The sequence below is a fragment of the Mirounga angustirostris genome, unplaced genomic scaffold (genome assembly GCF_029215605.1).
Source record: "Mirounga angustirostris isolate CCGP_5_RB_7025 unplaced genomic scaffold, mMirAng1.0.hap1 SCAF_9, whole genome shotgun sequence".
In the NCBI taxonomy this organism is placed as follows: Eukaryota; Metazoa; Chordata; class Mammalia; order Carnivora; family Phocidae; genus Mirounga; species Mirounga angustirostris.
In genome coordinates this window covers 119,648,374-119,664,611 of record NW_026991717.1, presented here as the reverse complement: position 1 = coordinate 119,664,611, position 16,238 = coordinate 119,648,374, and the positions used below count along the sequence as shown (strand labels likewise).

General features: G+C 56.1%; 2 protein-coding genes across 8 annotated transcripts in view; both read left to right on the top strand.

Moving 5' to 3' along the window:
- POMT2 (protein O-mannosyltransferase 2) overlaps positions 1 to 6,991 on the top strand; it is a 43,026-nt gene extending 36,035 nt beyond the window's left edge. For 3 of the 6 annotated variants that reach the window (XM_045901300.3, XM_045901299.3, XM_064571413.1), the window contains exons 16-21: positions 1,730 to 1,801; positions 1,965 to 2,156; positions 2,252 to 2,357; positions 3,224 to 3,364; positions 3,517 to 3,631; positions 4,437 to 6,991. In XM_045901300.3, coding sequence (XP_045757256.1) covers positions 1,730 to 1,801; positions 1,965 to 2,156; positions 2,252 to 2,357; positions 3,224 to 3,364; positions 3,517 to 3,631; positions 4,437 to 4,542 — 732 coding nt within the window. In that variant the 3' untranslated portion in view covers positions 4,543 to 6,991. Of the gene's footprint in view, positions 1 to 1,729; positions 1,802 to 1,964; positions 2,157 to 2,251; positions 2,358 to 3,223; positions 3,365 to 3,516; positions 3,632 to 4,436 lie in introns of those variants that run through there. The other 3 variants (XM_045901302.3, XM_045901301.3, XR_010405278.1) reach the window with 2 other exon arrangements.
- A 3,796-nt stretch (positions 6,992 to 10,787) lies between these two features.
- On the top strand, positions 10,788 to 15,950 carry NGB (neuroglobin). 2 transcript variants are annotated; one of them, XM_045902006.2, is made up of 4 exons: positions 10,788 to 11,001; positions 12,450 to 12,561; positions 13,299 to 13,418; positions 14,762 to 15,950. In XM_045902006.2, the coding sequence occupies exons 1-4, from the start codon at positions 10,913 to 10,915 to the stop codon at positions 14,894 to 14,896; spliced, it is 456 nt and encodes a 151-aa protein (XP_045757962.1). In that variant the 5' UTR covers positions 10,788 to 10,912; the 3' UTR covers positions 14,897 to 15,950. The 2 variants fall into 2 exon arrangements, with proteins under 2 accessions (XP_045757962.1, XP_064427489.1); XM_064571419.1 differs by having other exon boundaries at positions 13,299 to 14,882.
- The last annotated feature ends 288 nt before the right edge of the window (positions 15,951 to 16,238 follow it).

Genomic DNA, 16,238 nt, shown 5'->3' with positions numbered 1-16,238 from the left:
TCAGCCAGTATGTGATGATCACTCCACCCACAGGGGTGCAGAGAGGTGTAGTGCCTGTTATTTGTCCCCTGCTGAGCAGTTGTCAAGTGGACTTTCCTGGAAGTGATTATGTAAGCAGTACTCAGTAAATATAGTTGACTTATTTCACCAGATTAGATAAAAAAATTCAAATTTTGTCATTTCTGCACATTGGGAGGTGATGACTTGACATTAAGTGATCTCCGGGTCACTTCTTCCCCGACTCCCTGCTTGTAGCTGTCACTGTGGCCTGATGACATAGCTCTTTTGAATACGTGCCTGTCAGTCAAAATATCATTCTATGTCTGGGTAGAATTTTAAGACTAAGTCTAAATAGTCTCGTTTCTTCTTTCATTATCTAAGAGGTAGAGCCAAAGAATAAAAGGGCATCAGGGAACGTTCTTATTCAACCGAAATAGAGTCAGGGTGGGGAGAGTGGTCAAAATAGTCCAGATGACAGAAACTGCATGGGAGAGGGCTTTTCTGCCCACTGAGTGGAGGGTCTGAGTCCTGTACAGAGAAGGCTGCCTTGCCTGCTGAGGTCAGAAGGAATGAGCCCACTCTGGATTTTAAGCATAGAGAACGATGTATAAATGCATAGGCCTGTAATGGTTACAGACTTTTCCTTCCTTCCATTTCTTGGATTAGTAAAGGAGCTGTATTTCTGAGATTAACAAAGTGAATAGGATGCCCCTGGTTGGTTATAGCTCTGGCTGGAGTCCCCGAGTCTGGGACTGAACTGCAGTGGTTTGGAGAAATCAATTTCTCTTAGCAGCTCCTCTGGGGCCCAGGATGATCCATTCTTCATTCTGAGGCCCTTCAGTGGAGAGATCCTGACCTAACTCGTAACACCTCACTCCTCTTCTTGGGAAGTACCTTCTCAATTTGTTCTGATAATGAGGCTGACACCAGTCCTGGTGCTTAGTATCCAGGGTCCTGATCTTTTCTTTGTTTTTGAAAAGCCCTAATTTTGGCGCGTAGAGACAAGGTGTTGGACAGTCTTGGCTGCTGGATTAAAGGGGCTGAGTCAGGGTCCTTCAGGCGAGAGTGTGCACTCTGAACAGGGTTAATATCACTCCCAGTGGATAAAATGTATTCTTGGAGGGCAAAAAACCTGTAACTTTTTAATGTAGGTAGTCAACCAATATGTAAACACATTTACAGTATAGCTGTGGTATTAAAATGTGATGGGAGGCATTTAGGAAAAAAAAGTCTAAAAAGTCCCAGGAGGGGCAAGAATCAAAAAAAAAAAAAGTTGAGAAATACTGGACTAAAGTAACTTTTTCCAAGTTCAGGAACCCATCAGAGTGTTTGGTTTTGGTTTTGTGTTTGAAATTGGCCTCCAGAGGGAACAGGTAAGCCAGCCTGATTTTGTATCTCCCACTAGCCCTCTTGACACTTCTACTTGGTCTGGAAGATGGATGGATGTTTTGTGCTCACAGGAAACAAGTCCTTTTTTCTCTCAAGCATAGTGGGTCTGAATGGACTGTCCCTGGTGGCAGTGGAAGCTTGTGTGTTGGTAGAAGTAAGGCAGTCATAAACAGGTGGACAGTGACTGAGAACAAGCACCAGATTCTTCCCCACAACGGAGGGAGACGGGGGAGGTTTCTCTTGACAGTTGGCTATCTGTCAGAGATGCCCATTCCTCACATTTCTGTCAGCTCTCTAGATCTTTGCCTTGACTAGCTTCTTTTTTGCCATTTTCCTGCAGGGGAACAATGGCCTCAAACCCAAGGACAATGAGTTCACATCCAAGCCCTGGCACTGGCCTGTCAACTATCAGGTAGGGCTCAAGGCTAGAGCCGCTCCCAGGAAATGGAGCCAAAGAAGAGACCGTTGAGACTTGGTGAGGGTGGGGTGGGGCAACTGGGCAAGGCCTTACCTGGCATGAGGTGGCCAGAGACAGGGCTCTGTTTTCTGTCCTGATTCTGACCCGGCCTTCCCAGCGAGCTCACATAGAATCGGCCTCCTGCCCAGGCTCCCTGTCTGTGGAAGGTAACTGGTCTTCCTCCCCGCCGGAGCACGTGTGGCTGGGATGCACTGGGCCCTGGATCAGCAGGGTGTCCTCTGCCCCGCAGGGCCTGCGCTTCTCAGGGATCAATGACACAGACTTCCGCGTGTATCTGCTCGGCAACCCGGTGAGTGCCTAGCACATTCCCTGTGTGGGCCCTCAGCCTGGATCCTTGGGGGCCTGTGGCTCTCCTCTCACCCGCCCATCCTCTTTCCCATGCAGGTGGTTTGGTGGCTGAATCTGTTGAGCATTGCCCTCTATCTCCTCTTGGGGAGCATCATGGCTGTAGCTGTGCAGAGAGGGGCACGCCTGCCTGCAGAGATTGAAGGTCGGTCCCTTGGGCTCTCCCTCCCCTGACCTAGCAGCTGGCCGGAGCCTGCACTGCCGATGGGCCGTTCTGCCCTCACCCCCCTCTTTCCCTTCTCCTTTGCTTTTTAAAGCTCAGTCACCAAATGCCCAGTACTATGTTAAACACTCCATGCTCCCAGCAGCCCTGTAGAGTAGAACATTCTTAGCCCCATTTTATGGCTTAGGAAGCAAAGGCACAAAGAGAAGAGACTTATCCAGGACATATACTAGTAAATGTAGAGCTGAGGTTCAGACCCAAGTGGTCTGACTTTAGAGCCCTCACTTGAACCTCTATGCTCTGTATAGAACTGCCCACCTTTTCTCCTCTGTCGCTCTCTGTTCCATGGCCCTGTCCTCTAGCGGAGTAGGGACCACAGCCCCTGAGATGGTCTTGCAGGCTCTTTTTGCCATGTGCAGCTCCCTTGTGAACAGCCATGGCCCTAGACCCCCTCTCTGCCCTCCATTCTCATCTCTGACTTCACCTCTGCCCTGTCTGCCACTGCAAAGATCTGGGCGGCAGCAAAGGCCGTGGGGTGGGGGCAGCTGTCTGGGGGCCGTGCTGCATCTTGGTTTCTTTAGAGGCTGGGCTGCCTCCTGCTGCGTGGGTGCTGAGGCCTCTCCAAGCAGGCGGTGAGCAAGGCTCTCAAGGGCCAGCTGCTCATCTTGTCCAGCTGCCAGAGGCTTGCTTAGCACCTTGCTTAGTGGCCTCCAGATGAGGGAGGCAGGCCCAGTAAGGGCACGTGGCTTAGTCTAGTCACCCAGCAAGGAAGGGGCAGAGCTGGTTGAGAGCCAGGGGTCTCTGCCCCCTCCCTGGCTGCTGACCAAGCTGTGCTGCTTGGGGCCCAGGGCTGTCCCAGGTCCTGCTGCAAGGAGGTGGTCAGCTCCTGCTCGGCTGGATGCTCCATTACTTCCCATTCTTCCTGATGGGCCGGATCCTCTACTTCCACCACTACTTCCCAGCCATGCTCTTCTCCAGCATGTTGACAGGTCAGCACCGCCTACCTGGACTTGGGTGAGAAGGGTGGGGGATAAGCACCGAGGGGGAGTCTCGCTGCTTCCTGACCTGGGTAGCTCCTCTCTGCTGCATCCCAGGAAGTCATCCTCTGACAGACTAGGTCTGTCTTTCTTCTTTCTCCTAGGGATTCTGTGGGATACTCTCCTGCGGCTCTGTGCCTGGAGTCTGCCCTCCTCTTCCCTGGCCAGGGGCATATATGCGGTGGGACTCCTGAGCCTGCTCCTGGGAACTGCCTACAGGTGAGTAGCCCCTACCCCTTGCATTGCTGCTCCCTGCCTCTGCCTTTGATGCATCTTAGAATCCCCTGGGGTGCTTTTAAAGCACGCCCCGGGCCCCATCCCCGGAGGCTCCCACTCAATTGAGCCGGTTTTCTGTGCTCCCCAGGTGACCCCAATGTGGACCCAGATAGGAGAAACCTGCGGCTAACTGTGCATTCTTTTTTTTTTTTGCCAGTAGGTCCCAGCTTTTGTATCACCCCAGCACACCGGCTGCCTCTCTTTAGTCACCTTGGCCCCCCCACTGGACAGCCCTGGAGGGGTTGGAGTGAGGGAGAGGGTGGGGAGAGGGGTGTGGGGTGTGGCTCAGAATAACTGGAAGGAGGGTGTTGTTTGGCAAGCCTCACCAACCCCCCCTCCTTGCCAGTCTCACAGATCCCCTATTGAGAGTCACTGGCCTTTAGGGGCCAGGGAGGCAGCATTAAAGTGTGAACAGGAAATGGTGGGCCTATGATCTGAGGGCACACGCACATTTTAACAAATACTCTGAGCCAAACAGCCATGGCCAGACCCCGGGACTGGTCTCTCTCCCGGGCCTCCTGGGAGGAGCCCTTTCCTTCTTTCTCATTAAGCCGCCATCTGCTAAGCTCTCGGACTACAGTGTGCCCACATGGTGAACACAGACATTGTGACGAGGGGTGGGTCTTATAGGTGGAGAAGAGCTGCTAAGCTCCAGTAGGGGCTACTAAATTTTCAAAGATCCATGGGGCTCCTTGCCCCTGCTGAAGCGCTGGGTGCCAACCGCCTCCCTCTGGATTTTCTCTCACAGCTTCTACCTCTTCCACCCTCTGGCTTATGGGATGGTCGGTCCCCTAGCCCAGGACCCCCGAAGTCCCATGGCAGGACTAAGGTGGCTTGAATCATGGGACTTTTGAGGCTACTGCTACTCCAGCCAGAATCCAGGAACTTTCTGGGGACAGCCAGCTGTGCAGCCAGACCCTCCCAGCTGTGGGCAAAGCTGCCCGAGGAGCCTGAGGAATTCTGCTGCCTGCCAGGACCAAGCTCTGGGAGCATACCTGGAATTTAGCCCAGCACTAGGGAGAGCTGCAGCGCTATCTGCAGAGATCCCACCGCTGGGAATGGCTCAGCAACAGCGGACATCTCTCAGGCCCGTTTCCCCGAGTGTGCAACATAAGGATGAGTGTGTGAGAGAATGGGCGTGAGTGTGTGGGAGTGGGAGGGTTCGTTTTTCCATACACCTGTGGAATACAGACCGTGACTGTAGACAGCTGAGTGTCATAAACTGTAAGAAATAGTCCAGGGCTATAGTAGTATTTTCTGGTATTTCTTTCACACTGGATTTGGCTTGAAAGCAAGAGCCATCAAAAATTCTCTGACCTCCAACAAGGCTGAGCTCACTGGCCCCACTTTGGGATATCACCAAGGGCGGAGCAGATGGGGCCATCAAAGCTGTGCCGGCCTTCTCCCCACAAACAAATAGAGCTGAGCGCCCCTGAGCTGGAGGGCCTCCCAGCTGCTTCCCAGTGTGGGGAGGAGGGCAGCTGCTGGGAGGTCTCTGGGGCAGCAGGTGGCTGCACTCCCTGCAGTGTGCACAGAAGACTGGGCTCTGGAGTGAGGCAGCCGAGCACTCACCAGCCCTTGGTTCCTTGCTCTCTGAGAACACCACATGATGACTGGTGGGAGGAATGGCGTCCTATCCCTGGCTGCTCTGTTCCCAGGCCCTGCGTGCCAGAGGTGGTTTCTTGCTATGTCCTTTTCCGTCTGCATCCAACCTGGCTACAAGGTGGGACAGATGCATTCTCCCCATGGTTGGGGGAACCTTTGGGGCCCCTTAGCTGCTGAGGCTGGTGGGCAGCAGGGCAGGGACCTGTGGTGCCAGGCTGGGGTCCCAGTGGGCCTGTCTGGGTTGATGTTCCTGTCACTCAGGAGGTGTTTCCCACTTTTACTTCTCTAGTCTTCCCTGCTGCCCTGGATGCATTTCATTTCCCTTTCTCTGTGTCACTGTTCCACCGATCTCTTTCTCCCAAAGACCTAGAGCACCTAGAAATGCAGCAAAGCTTCTACTCTCTACCACTTTAAAGCCCAAGCAAGAAGCTCAGAGCTGTTCCTTTCACTTCCTTCCCAAATGGAAGAGATTAAGAAAACCCTTGGGTCAGAACCTAACCAGCCCCGGGCCTGCTCTTCAGGCTGCCTCCCTCCTGCCGGTGCATGACAGAATATTTTGTCTCAGAGGACTGTGATGCTTCCAGGTTTAATGATGAGGCTCTGCCACACTTCATCTTCCCTCCTCTGTAGCCCCCACCACTTCTGACAGGGTCAGAGCTCTTTAGAGCATCTTCGAGAGGCGGTTGCCACGGAGACTGGAAATTGGGCCCAGGGACAGGCTGTGCTACCTACTGGGCAGTGGGGAGGGAAGCTTCTGGCCATCCTTAGCCATTCAGACCAGCCATCATTAATGTTAATAGAGGAAATGCAGCAATGTCAAAAGCAAGGCAGGTTTGTTAATTAGATCTGGGGTATGATGACCTCCCTCTCCCAGGGCTGCAACCCCTTTTGACTTCCCCTGGCAGGAAGTGCTGCCTGTGTGCTGAGTCTGGGCTATGGGCTTAATTGCGTTTCTGGAAGGGAAGGAGAGCAGGGATAGAGAACTTCTGCTCACCCCTTCTACCGCACCAGTCTGTCCTCCCCAAAGATGGAGTTGGTTTCTTCTAAGCTGGTTGGGGGTAGCCATCTGGGTGGGTTTTTCTGGAGGGAGAATGAAGAGTCTGTGCTTGCCCCTCAGCCAAGAACCATGACCCCGTGACAACTGGGAGGTGACTGGTGTCCCCTTGCACCTTCTTATTTCCTACTAGGGACTTGTTGGAAGGGAGGCACTCCCAAGGAGCAGAGAGGCAGCCACTCTGAGTGAGTGTGAGGAAGGAGAAAGCCCAGCCAGCTTCCTGCCCATGGCTCCCTCCTAATTTGGCCACACTGGGGACAAAGGGTTCCTCTCTTAATACTGCGTTCCAAGGATGAGAGAAGAATTGTTGGCTCACTCCCTCCTCTTCCTCTTAGCCCAGACTAGCAGACACTTCTCTGAGGACAAGGCCATATGGGTTGATGCAGCTTCCAGTGCTCAGGTTTGGTCAGTGGAAGACACTGAGGAGAGGGGCGATCAAGGTGGGGCTCTGAATGTGGGCTCCAGTGCCCAGGAATTGGCGGAAATGTGACATGCCCCACAAACTTGCTGGTGGAGGAAGAAGATGTTTGTTAGCCCAACCTCCAGCCAGCTTTTTGGGCCACAATTTTATATATATAAAAAGTTTCCACAGATAATCAGAGGCCATTTACTTTTGTAATAAATAGCTCTTATTTTGAATGCCATGGTGTTCTTCTTGTCCTTAATTGAATCTGACTTTCCCTTGGGTTCCCAGAAAGAAGGGATGTTTTGAGCGCAAGAACCATTCCACTGTGTCTCAGTGTCTGAGGCCATTCTAATTCGAGGAGAAGCCCTGGGCTTCTGGCTGGGCAGGTGAGCCTTGTTACCCCAAGGGGCATTTGGGCCTCCCACTTACAAGCTTACTTGAGTAATGTTGGTTGTTCTTTTAATTTATTTTAACTTATTCCAAAATAAGTAGGAAGCTGGACCTTTTTTCTCTTGTAACCCGCCACACAGTAGGGCAAGGAGCGTGAGGGAGTAGCAGTTGTCCGCCACTGAGGCAGCTGTGTTGCCCAGCCTTGTAGCAGCTTCCATTGTGCTCACCAGAGGCCCCATCCTGGCAGGGGTCTTCCGTCATTGGGAGTGATGTTAAGGGTCCAAAGGACGCGAGAGCTGATGTGTGTTGGCGGTAAGCAGGGGAGGAGAGGAGTAGCACTGCTCTGTGAAGTGGGGGCGGCCTGCCCCCCCAGCCCCCCCCACCCCGCCTTGGGACCAGAGTGGCTGGAGGGGGTGGGGAGGGGCTTATGGAGATCTGCAGGGATGGAAAATGCCGTGTCTAGGCAAGTTAGAAAAGGACCAAACACTTCTTCTTGACTGACACAGCTTACCAAGCGCCCACACCTCTGTAACACCTAATCCTCATGAAGGCACAGTGAAGTCGGTGCTGGTTTGTCTCCATTCTACCCATGAGAGATTACGTTATTTGCCTAAACTCCTGTGATTAGTCCACAGCAGGGCCAGGCCTGGGCACCAAGTTGGGCTTTTCTGCTGCTCCAGCTTGGTCCTGGGGCTAGAAGCACCTTCCCAGAACAACCTGGCAACCCTGGATCCCTTGGGAGAAGGCCTGGACGTAGCTCAGAGGTGTCCAGATTTAGCATGTTCCTTTGTACGTGCTGCTTAATGCATCCACAGCTCATCCGGGGGCTGGCATTTGCTGCTGCACCCAGCCCAGTGGTCTTCGGGGAGGAAAACAAGCCCTGATAGCACTTGCCAATTTCCACAGTGTAAATACTCCCACTATGGCCCATTTCGGGCTACCGTCCTGATGTCACTACACAAGAATTTGGAAAGATAGATGTGCCCAGCTGGCTCTCTGAAGCCACCGAAGAGCCAGCTCCAGGACACCCCTGACCTAGACCCAGTGACCTTGGCTTGGTCTCAACTATAGCTCTTGGTCACAGTCCATCAAAGTGAAGGAGGCCGTGGAGCACAGAGGCCTAGAGAATGGGCTGGAGTCAGACTTGAGGGCAAATCGTGGCCCCACCGCTTACAACTATGTGATCTGGGGCGCGTGACCAAACCCCTGGGCTTCTGTTTCCTCAACAGTGTAACCAGATTATAACAAATGGTACCTACTTGATAGAGGTCTTGTGAGGATGAAGAGTGAATGATGTAAAGATCCTTGTAAAGAGTCAGGACAGGAGTGCTCAGTGGATGCTGGCTCTGTTATTGTCGACAACTCCACCTCAGTGACACCACGGGCTCTAGAACAGCATTCAACTCTCCTCCTCTAGAACCTGCTGCCCAAGTCCTGGGCAGATGCCAGGCAACGAGGGGAGATCCTGTGACTTCTTCAGCCCTCAAATATGGACTCAGACCCTCCGTCTCCTGGTTGGAACACCCTCCCTTCCCGCTGGTCCTGCATAGGCCCAGCCAGGTTCTCAGGCCTTTTTTTCCAGGGAAGTAGAGATTACAGCACACTCAGCCCCCTCCCCCTGGCTTGAGACCAAGTGAGTGCTGACTCCACCACTCACCAGCTAAAGCCATTAACTGCCATTAACTTATCAGACCCAGACCCTGTCAAAAGGAGAAAGGAAGCAAGAAGGTCCCCAGTGTAGACTCTTTTTTTTTTTAAGATTTTATTTATTTGACAGAGACAGCGAGAGAGGGAACACAAGCAGGAGGAGTGGGAGAGGGAGAAACAGGCATCCCGCTGAGCAGGGAGCCCGATGCGGGGCTCGATCCCAGGAATCTGGGATCATGACCCGAGCCGAAGGCAGACGCTCAATGACTGAGCCACCCAGGCACCCCCACAGTGTAGACTCTTGCCAGGAAGTGCACACTGGTGGGGTGGGAAGCCTTAGATAAGCCAGGTGGCCTACACAGGGCATCTGGGCACTGAAAGGTGAAAGTCACCCAGAGACCCATGTGGCCTTCGCCCTGTGACCTGCTGACCTGGCTGCAGGGCCATGGATACCGAATGAGAAATCTAGTCTCCAAGTAACCTAGCTTTCCTCTCCCTTTTGCCCCCAGTTCCTTTGTGCTCTTACTTGGGGATCTTGGACTTTTCAGACACAAGGCAGGCTGCCTTACCCTTGCTCTCCTGCTCAGCCCAGAGACCCCAGAGATGTGTGGGGAGATGGGGAAGAAAGGAATAAGGTGTACTCCAAACTCCTGGGCATGGAACCTCAGCCTGTTCATGAACACTGGCCTGAATACCGTCTTGTATCCAAGGAACCAAAGGAGGTGGGCTGAAAGGCCCCTAAAGACCCCACTACCCGACCCCTTTACTAAGGACACTGAAAGAGAGGAGGGAGGCTGAGAGGAGCTAGGCTCAGAGACTGGAAATAATGAAGGTTAAATGAAGGTTTGGCTCTCCAAAGCCTGGGGCACTAGCACTGGGCTGGGGCCGGAGGAACTTTCATGCTTGAAAGAGAAAGGCTTTGGGGCACCTGGGGGGCTCAGTAGGTTAAGCCTCCAACTTGATTTTTGGCTCAGGTCATGATCTCAGGGTCCTGGGCTCTAGCCGGGTGTGGGGCTCCTTGCTCAGCGGGGAGTCGGCTTCTCTCCCTCTGCCCCTCCTCCACCCCCTTAAAAAAGTGAGAGAGAGAGAGAGAGAAATAGGCTTAGGCCTGACAGGTGGTCAACTTCATACCCTGAATGAGACTCTACTACCTGAACTTCAATTTAAAGAACAAAATAGTACTTCTATTTAAAAATTTTAGAAGTCTATTGAAAATCGTGGAATAGAATGCTGAACCCTAACTCCCTCGATGGCCAGGCACTGCAGCTGTCAGAGCTGCTGCACCCTAGACCTGGCCCCGGCCAAGCAGAGCTGGGGCCAGAACTGGAGCTCACAGATTGTTAAGATGCTGTCTCGAGAACCCCCAGGCCTGGCTGGAAATGGCCGTGGTCCTGGCCCTGTCCCTAAGGTTGAGACCTCTGGTGGCCCCCACTGTGCAGGGACGGGGGTGGGGGATGCTTCAGTCAGACCCAGAGTAGGGCAGAGGGCCTCTCCAGCCCAGCCTGGTCCCACAGGCAGGTGCTCGCATCCCCTGGTCCCACGTCGGGGCGGGAGGAAGGAGAACCTGTGCCAAGGGGGTGGCAAACTCTAATGCCTCCAGTAGCAGGTGAGGGAAGCTTGCGGAGAGGTGGCACATGCAGAGCCTACCTAAGGCGATCAAGTTCGGTTGGTGCCCTAACCGGCAAGTGGCGAAATCCTCACCAGTTTCGGGATGAAAAACCTGAGGCCCAGAGAGGCTCGACGATTTCTGTGAGGCTCTGAAGCCCAGCCGTTTCCCCGGCCACCAGGTCGTCCCTGGCACAGCCAGTTGCCCAGAGATGAGCGCCTTGACGGGCGGAGGGGGGCGGGGGCCGCGGTTGCTTTAAAGCGCCCGGGGCCGGGCGGCGCGGGGCGGGGCGCTGTCGGAGCGGCGGGGCGCAGGGCGCAGCGGCCGGAGCGGGGTCCCCGGAAGCGCCAGCCGGGCGGGCACGGCGGGGCGCCTCCACCTGGGGCGGGGAGGGGGCGGGGGGCCGTAGGGGGTGCAGAGTGGCCCGCGTCGCCGCGGAGATGGCGCGGCACGTGCGGTGACGGTGCCCGCGCCCCGAGGGTCCCAGCCTCGCGCCCCGCGCGTCCCCGGGCCGGCATGGAGCTCCCGGAGCCCGAGCTGATCCGGCAGAGCTGGCGGGCGGTGAGCCGCAGCCCGCTGGAGCACGGCACCGTGCTGTTCGCCAGGTGAGGGCTCCCCGAGCGCCCCGGGGGTGCGGGTGGCGGGGTGCCTCGCCCGGAATGGGTTCCCGGCGGCTGGGCCCGCGCCAGGGGAGGGAAGGTTGGCCCGCTGCCCGGGCGCCGGGGCGCCTCCAGATGTGCGCCAGAGGAGCGGGCGCGGCGACGGGTGGCGCAGCCCCTTCTGCGCTTCCCCCCGCCTTCCACCGGCGGTGGGCGCGTCTTGCGGCGACTCCCCGGGGGTGGGCGGGGGTCCTCCCCGGCGGATCTCCTTACACTCTGGCCAGCAGGCGCTGGTCCCCGCGCTGCGCCCCCTCCCTGGCTCTGCTCCTGAGTGTTCGGTCCTTGGGTGGTGCCTGAAGGGGATGCCCCGAGGGCTCGTGCGGGGAGGCTGTGCCGGGGCTCCGGGGCTCCGGGAGGGAGGGCACGGTCCAGGCCCTGGGGGTGCACACTGCCAGCAAGCCAACAGAAGGATAAACCTTTCCGAGGAAAGGACCGGGCTAGGACCAGACAACCACCAGCGAAGGGATGACAGACCCCCATGTCTCCCCGCTGGAGAGAGGTGTGAGGCGGTGCGCAGACCCCAAGGGGAAGGGAGGCCAGTCTCCAAGCTTACCTTGAGGGCCTCTAGGTAACCCCTCTGCCATCCCCAGAGGCAGCGCTCTGTCACCATGGTTTCTCAGGAGCTTCAGCTCCCAAAGCCAGCCCAGAACTTCTGAGGAGGATTTTGCAAAACCTCCTCCTCAGACAAAGGGGGAATACATTTGTAGGGCTACACAAAAGCCCAACGAGCCCTTCTCAGGAGGGACTGAGAGCTTCTGCTTGTGCCACTGTTTTCTCTGTGGGCTTAGTGACCCTCTGTGGTTCTGCTACTTCCAAGCTGTGTGACCGTAGGTAGGTTACTTAAACTCTCTGGGCTTGTGTTTCCTCCTCAATAAGACTGGGATAACAGTTCTATCTACTGCTTAGGATTGTGAGGGATACGTAAGTGAACCACATGTAAAGTACTCAGTGTCCAGTAAGTGTAAGGAGTTCTTAATAGTACCGTTATCATCACTGGCCCAAGTCCCTACAGACATGATGAGACTAGGAGGTTCTGACCCAAGAGTGGAAGGGAGAGAGAGAGACAGAGACAGAGACAGAGAAGAGAAAAGAGAGAGAAGGGCTTTCCTAGTTGAGGACCCCTCCCTGTCGCAGCCCTCTGAACCGTTTATGGAGGGTCTGCTCTATGCCCGGCCCTGTGAGAGGCCTCGGGACTCATTGCTCTTTTCAGGGTGCCCCTTGAAGCCGGCGGGAGAGGGGCCAATGGCAGGCGGGAGGGTGTGTCCCGGCTTCCAGCTGCCTCCCTGCCTCCCCACCCCCGCCCCCACCGCACGGCCGCTGGGCCGCCGGGGCTCATGGGGCCGGCTGGGGCGTGCAGGGACCGCAGGGCTGACGCCTGGGCCTCCCCGCCGCAGGCTGTTTGACCTGGAGCCCGACCTGCTGCCGCTCTTCCAGTACAACTGTCGCCAGTTCTCCAGCCCCAAGGACTGCCTGTCGTCCCCCGAGTTCCTGGACCACATCAGGAAGGTGAGGCGGAGGTGAAGCGGCCCGGAGATCCAGCAGGACGCCCTCCTGGCAGAGAACGGGAGGCTCGGCTAGGGGAAGTTACTTCCGCCCTGGCCTGCTCTCATTCCCCTTCTGCTGCCCCCCATGCCAGAGGTGTCTGCTCCTTGCCCTCTGTGCTGAGCCGGGCGGAGCCTCAGCCAGCTGGTCCCTGCTCCACCCTTGCCCTCAGCGCCGTCCCCAGCTCCTGAGGGTGCTGTTGGCCCTGATCCACCAGGCGCCATCTGCCTATGACAACCAAGCTGGGGTTCCCTTAGAGGCTAGTGACTCTCACAGTGCCTCAGTTTCTCCTTGTCCGGGGCAGACAGCACCGTCCCGCTGCCATGTTTAGGGCTTTGGGACCCTCAGAGGAGAGGAGCTGCCTTCACAGTATAACATTGGCAGTTTGGCCACATGTTGAGTGCCTACTGTATGTAGACAGGGATTGCCTTGCATTTCTTTTCTTTTTTTTTTCAGATTTTCTTTTATTTTTTAAAGTAATCTCTGCGCCCAGCGTGGGGCTGGAACTTACAACCCTGAGAACAAGAGTCGCACACTCCACCAGCTGAGCCCCGTGGCCTTGCATTTCTGATCCTGGAAAACTGAGGGTCCTGCTTGACCTCTCTTACTCCTGGCTGGGACCCCCCCGGTTCTGGACTGTAGTTGTGAGTAGGTGGGATTGCTCTGGCCTCTCGGGTTCACTGCTACCTTGGCCTTGGCAGGTGATGCTCGTGATTGACACTGCAGTGACCAATGTAGAGGACCTGTCCTCGCTGGAGGAGTACCTTGCTGGCCTGGGCAAGAAGCACCGTGCAGTGGGTGTGAAGCTCAGCTCCTTCTCGGTGGGTAAAGGGGCGCTTCCTGACCCTAGGCCACCACTCTCCTGGTCCTCCCTGTCCATCTGTTCTTTCTCCCCATTCCCATACCCTCAGATGACTGGGGCTGGGGGTCTGCAGCCTTTACTGCCGTGCTGTGTGAGCCCTGGCAGTGCCTTGACCTCTCTGAGCCTCCAATTTTTCTTCCCTGGTGTGGCTTCTCTTAGAACCATGGAAAGTTAAAGAGCCTCTGGGATTGGCCAGTCTGCTCAGTTTCCTATCGCTGTGTGTAAAACCATCCCAAGCAAACGGTTTCTCATTTCTCTGGGTTCAGTGTGGGCAGTGGTTTCGTTGCCTGTGGTGGGGCGGGAGGCACTCAGCCGGGAGCTCACCTGGGGCTGCTGCATCCAAGGCGGCCCGTCATCCTTCAGGGTCTCTTTCCCTGTGGTGTCTCATTATGCGGGGGCCTTGCTGAGCTCCTCTGCAGAGTGGCAGCTGAGTCCCCAGAGGGCAGAGCCCCGGCCCCTGCTTGCATCCCTCCTGGTGACGGCTCAGGGAGGAGGGACCCCACTCAGGGGGCGTGAATCCTCGAGGTGTGGCTCACTGGGGGCCGCTGACGTGACAAGTCTACCCGAGTCCACTCACCTTGCCAGATGGTAAGCGCCCCGAGGAAGGGACCAAGTTAGTCTTGTCCTCTCTATCTCGAGCACCCGTACGGTGCCTAGTCTTTAGTGGATGTCCGGTAATTATTTGTGGAATAAGTAAACCATATTTTGTTCTGACAATAACAAATGAGAGCCATTATTATTCTTGAAGGCTTACTGTGTACAGATGCTGTGCTAAGAGCTTTCTGGGTTGATCTCATTTGCTTGTCCCAGCAATCTGACGAGTTGGAACTTTTACCTTCCCCGTTTTACTGATGAAGCCACTGAGGCTCAGAGAGGTCACAAAACCTGCTCAAGGCCCCACAGCTCATAAATGGCGGAATCAGCAAGTGAACTCAGGTGTGTCTAGTTGCAGAGTGTGGGCTCTTAACACTGTGAGTGTTGCCTTGGAGAGGAGGAAACGGAGGCCTGGGGGCAATGACTTTGCTTGCTCTGAGCTGGGGTTCCCAGGCAAGGCCTTGGCCCCAGTCATGGGGTGACTGCAAGGCTGGGAGTAGAGTGAAATGCTTCGTTCACTATGAAGCCTCACATTGAAGGGGAAAGTTGGGTCCCATGTGGTACCCAAGGATTGGGGCAGAATCCTGCTCGGGAAGCATGGACCCTGTGCAGGAGAGAAGAAAGGTCCGGGCCTCAGTTTCCTCACCTGTGGAATGGAGCGATGCCTTCCCGCCTTCGGGAATGACAAGGTGCCACTTGCCTCTACAGACGGTGGGTGAGTCCCTGCTCTACATGCTGGAGAAGTGCCTGGGCCCCGCGTTCACACCAGCCGTGCGGGCCGCCTGGAGCCAGCTCTACGCAGCCGTGGTACAGGCCATGAGTCGAGGCTGGGATGGCGAGTAAGAGGCGGCCCCTGCCCGGCAGCCTCCAGCTGGCGGCCCCCATCGGTCTGTGTGTCTGTTGCTCTGTGTCTGTGGTAGCCCAGGCTCCCTTAGGCCCCCCTCATCTTGGTCCTTGTCCCCTTGGCCGTCTGGGAGAGGTGATAGAGCAGGACTGGGTCTCCGTCCCCCTCACCTCCAAGTGAGATGAGGGTGGCTTTTCCTTCAGGAAGGGGCTTCTGGATTTCCCCGACCCCTAGGAGCCTCTTCCCTGCCTTCCTTCTTTTCCCTCTGGCATCCCGCCTCTGCTAGGAGAGGGGCAGTGTTTGGCCACAGAGGTGGCATGGCGCTGGGAAGGTGGAGAGCTCGGAGAGCATGGGTGCTTGTCGCCCACCCTCGTCAGGTGGGCCCGGGCCAAGCAGGGGAGTGGGAGGCAGAGCTTCGGGCCCCTTCCCATTTCGCCTGCCTTCCATGCTTTTCTCTCCCAGGGGCATCTGCCTTTCACAAGTAAAGAGGAGGGACTTTGTTAGCCTTCAGGGTGGAATCCTAGGTAGTGGGAGCAGGTAATCAAGGGAGCCGCTGAGGACGGGAGAGCTGACCTCATCTGGGTCTCAGATGCCCCTGCCATGTACTTTTTCTTTTGCTGTGTCCTGTTCCTGTTCCCCCATTCAGGCTGCCGCTGGGAGCTCCTTTAGTACCACTAGGACCACTCTCTGCAGGAACCAGCTAGCCAGCCGGGGGCGGGGGGCGCGGCGGCGGGGGGGAGTGCAAGGAAGGAGGGGTGATTTCATTCCAGAGAGGCCTGAGTTCTGGTGGCTGTTCCTCACCACCCCCTCCAGCAGGGCTGGGGCTTATCTCCCCCCAGCCTCCTTTCTGCCGCTGCTCATGTGGACTGTGGGTCCCACAGCTCCCCACGTTCAATACCTGGTATATGCCTGGATGTAGGCTGCTGGATAGAAGAGAGTGTGACAGGGGAGGCCCTCTGCCCTCGCCCCGAGCTGTCTGCACTTTTACCTTCTGCTCCGTGCCGTGGTTGTATAAACTCATGAGGAATAAACCTGTTCTGTGTGCCTCTCTGACCTGTCGGGACTGGTCCTTTCTTGGGTGTTGGCTTGTGGCCAGATGAAGCTGCAGGGCAGGGGACTTAGGGCAGGGTGGGAGGATGGGGTCAGGAGGGCCAAGGCCAGGGCGGGTATAAAAGAAAGGGGAGGCTCGGGGAAGGCCAGAAGCCGGTGGCGGAGATGGAGCTAGGGGTCTGTGATGGAAACTGGCTGGCAGGGTACCAAACTCAGTTCGTCGTCTTGGGCACACAGCCAGACTACATTTCCCAGCCTCCTTTGCAATTAGTGGGGCATGTGACCGAGTTC

What these genes read in the sequence shown, in the direction of transcription:
- NGB (XM_064571419.1), top strand. Translation starts at nt 10,913, where the DNA reads ATGGAGCTCCCGGAGCCCGAGCTGATCCGGCAGAGCTGGCGGGCGGTG. An exon ending in GGCACCGTGCTGTTCGCCAG is followed by an intron (nt 11,002 to 12,449) that starts GTGAGGGCTCCC and finishes TCCCCGCCGCAG; the next exon opens with GCTGTTTGACCTGGAGCCCG. An exon ending in TCCTGGACCACATCAGGAAG is followed by an intron (nt 12,562 to 13,298) that starts GTGAGGCGGAGG and finishes TGGCCTTGGCAG; the next exon opens with GTGATGCTCGTGATTGACAC.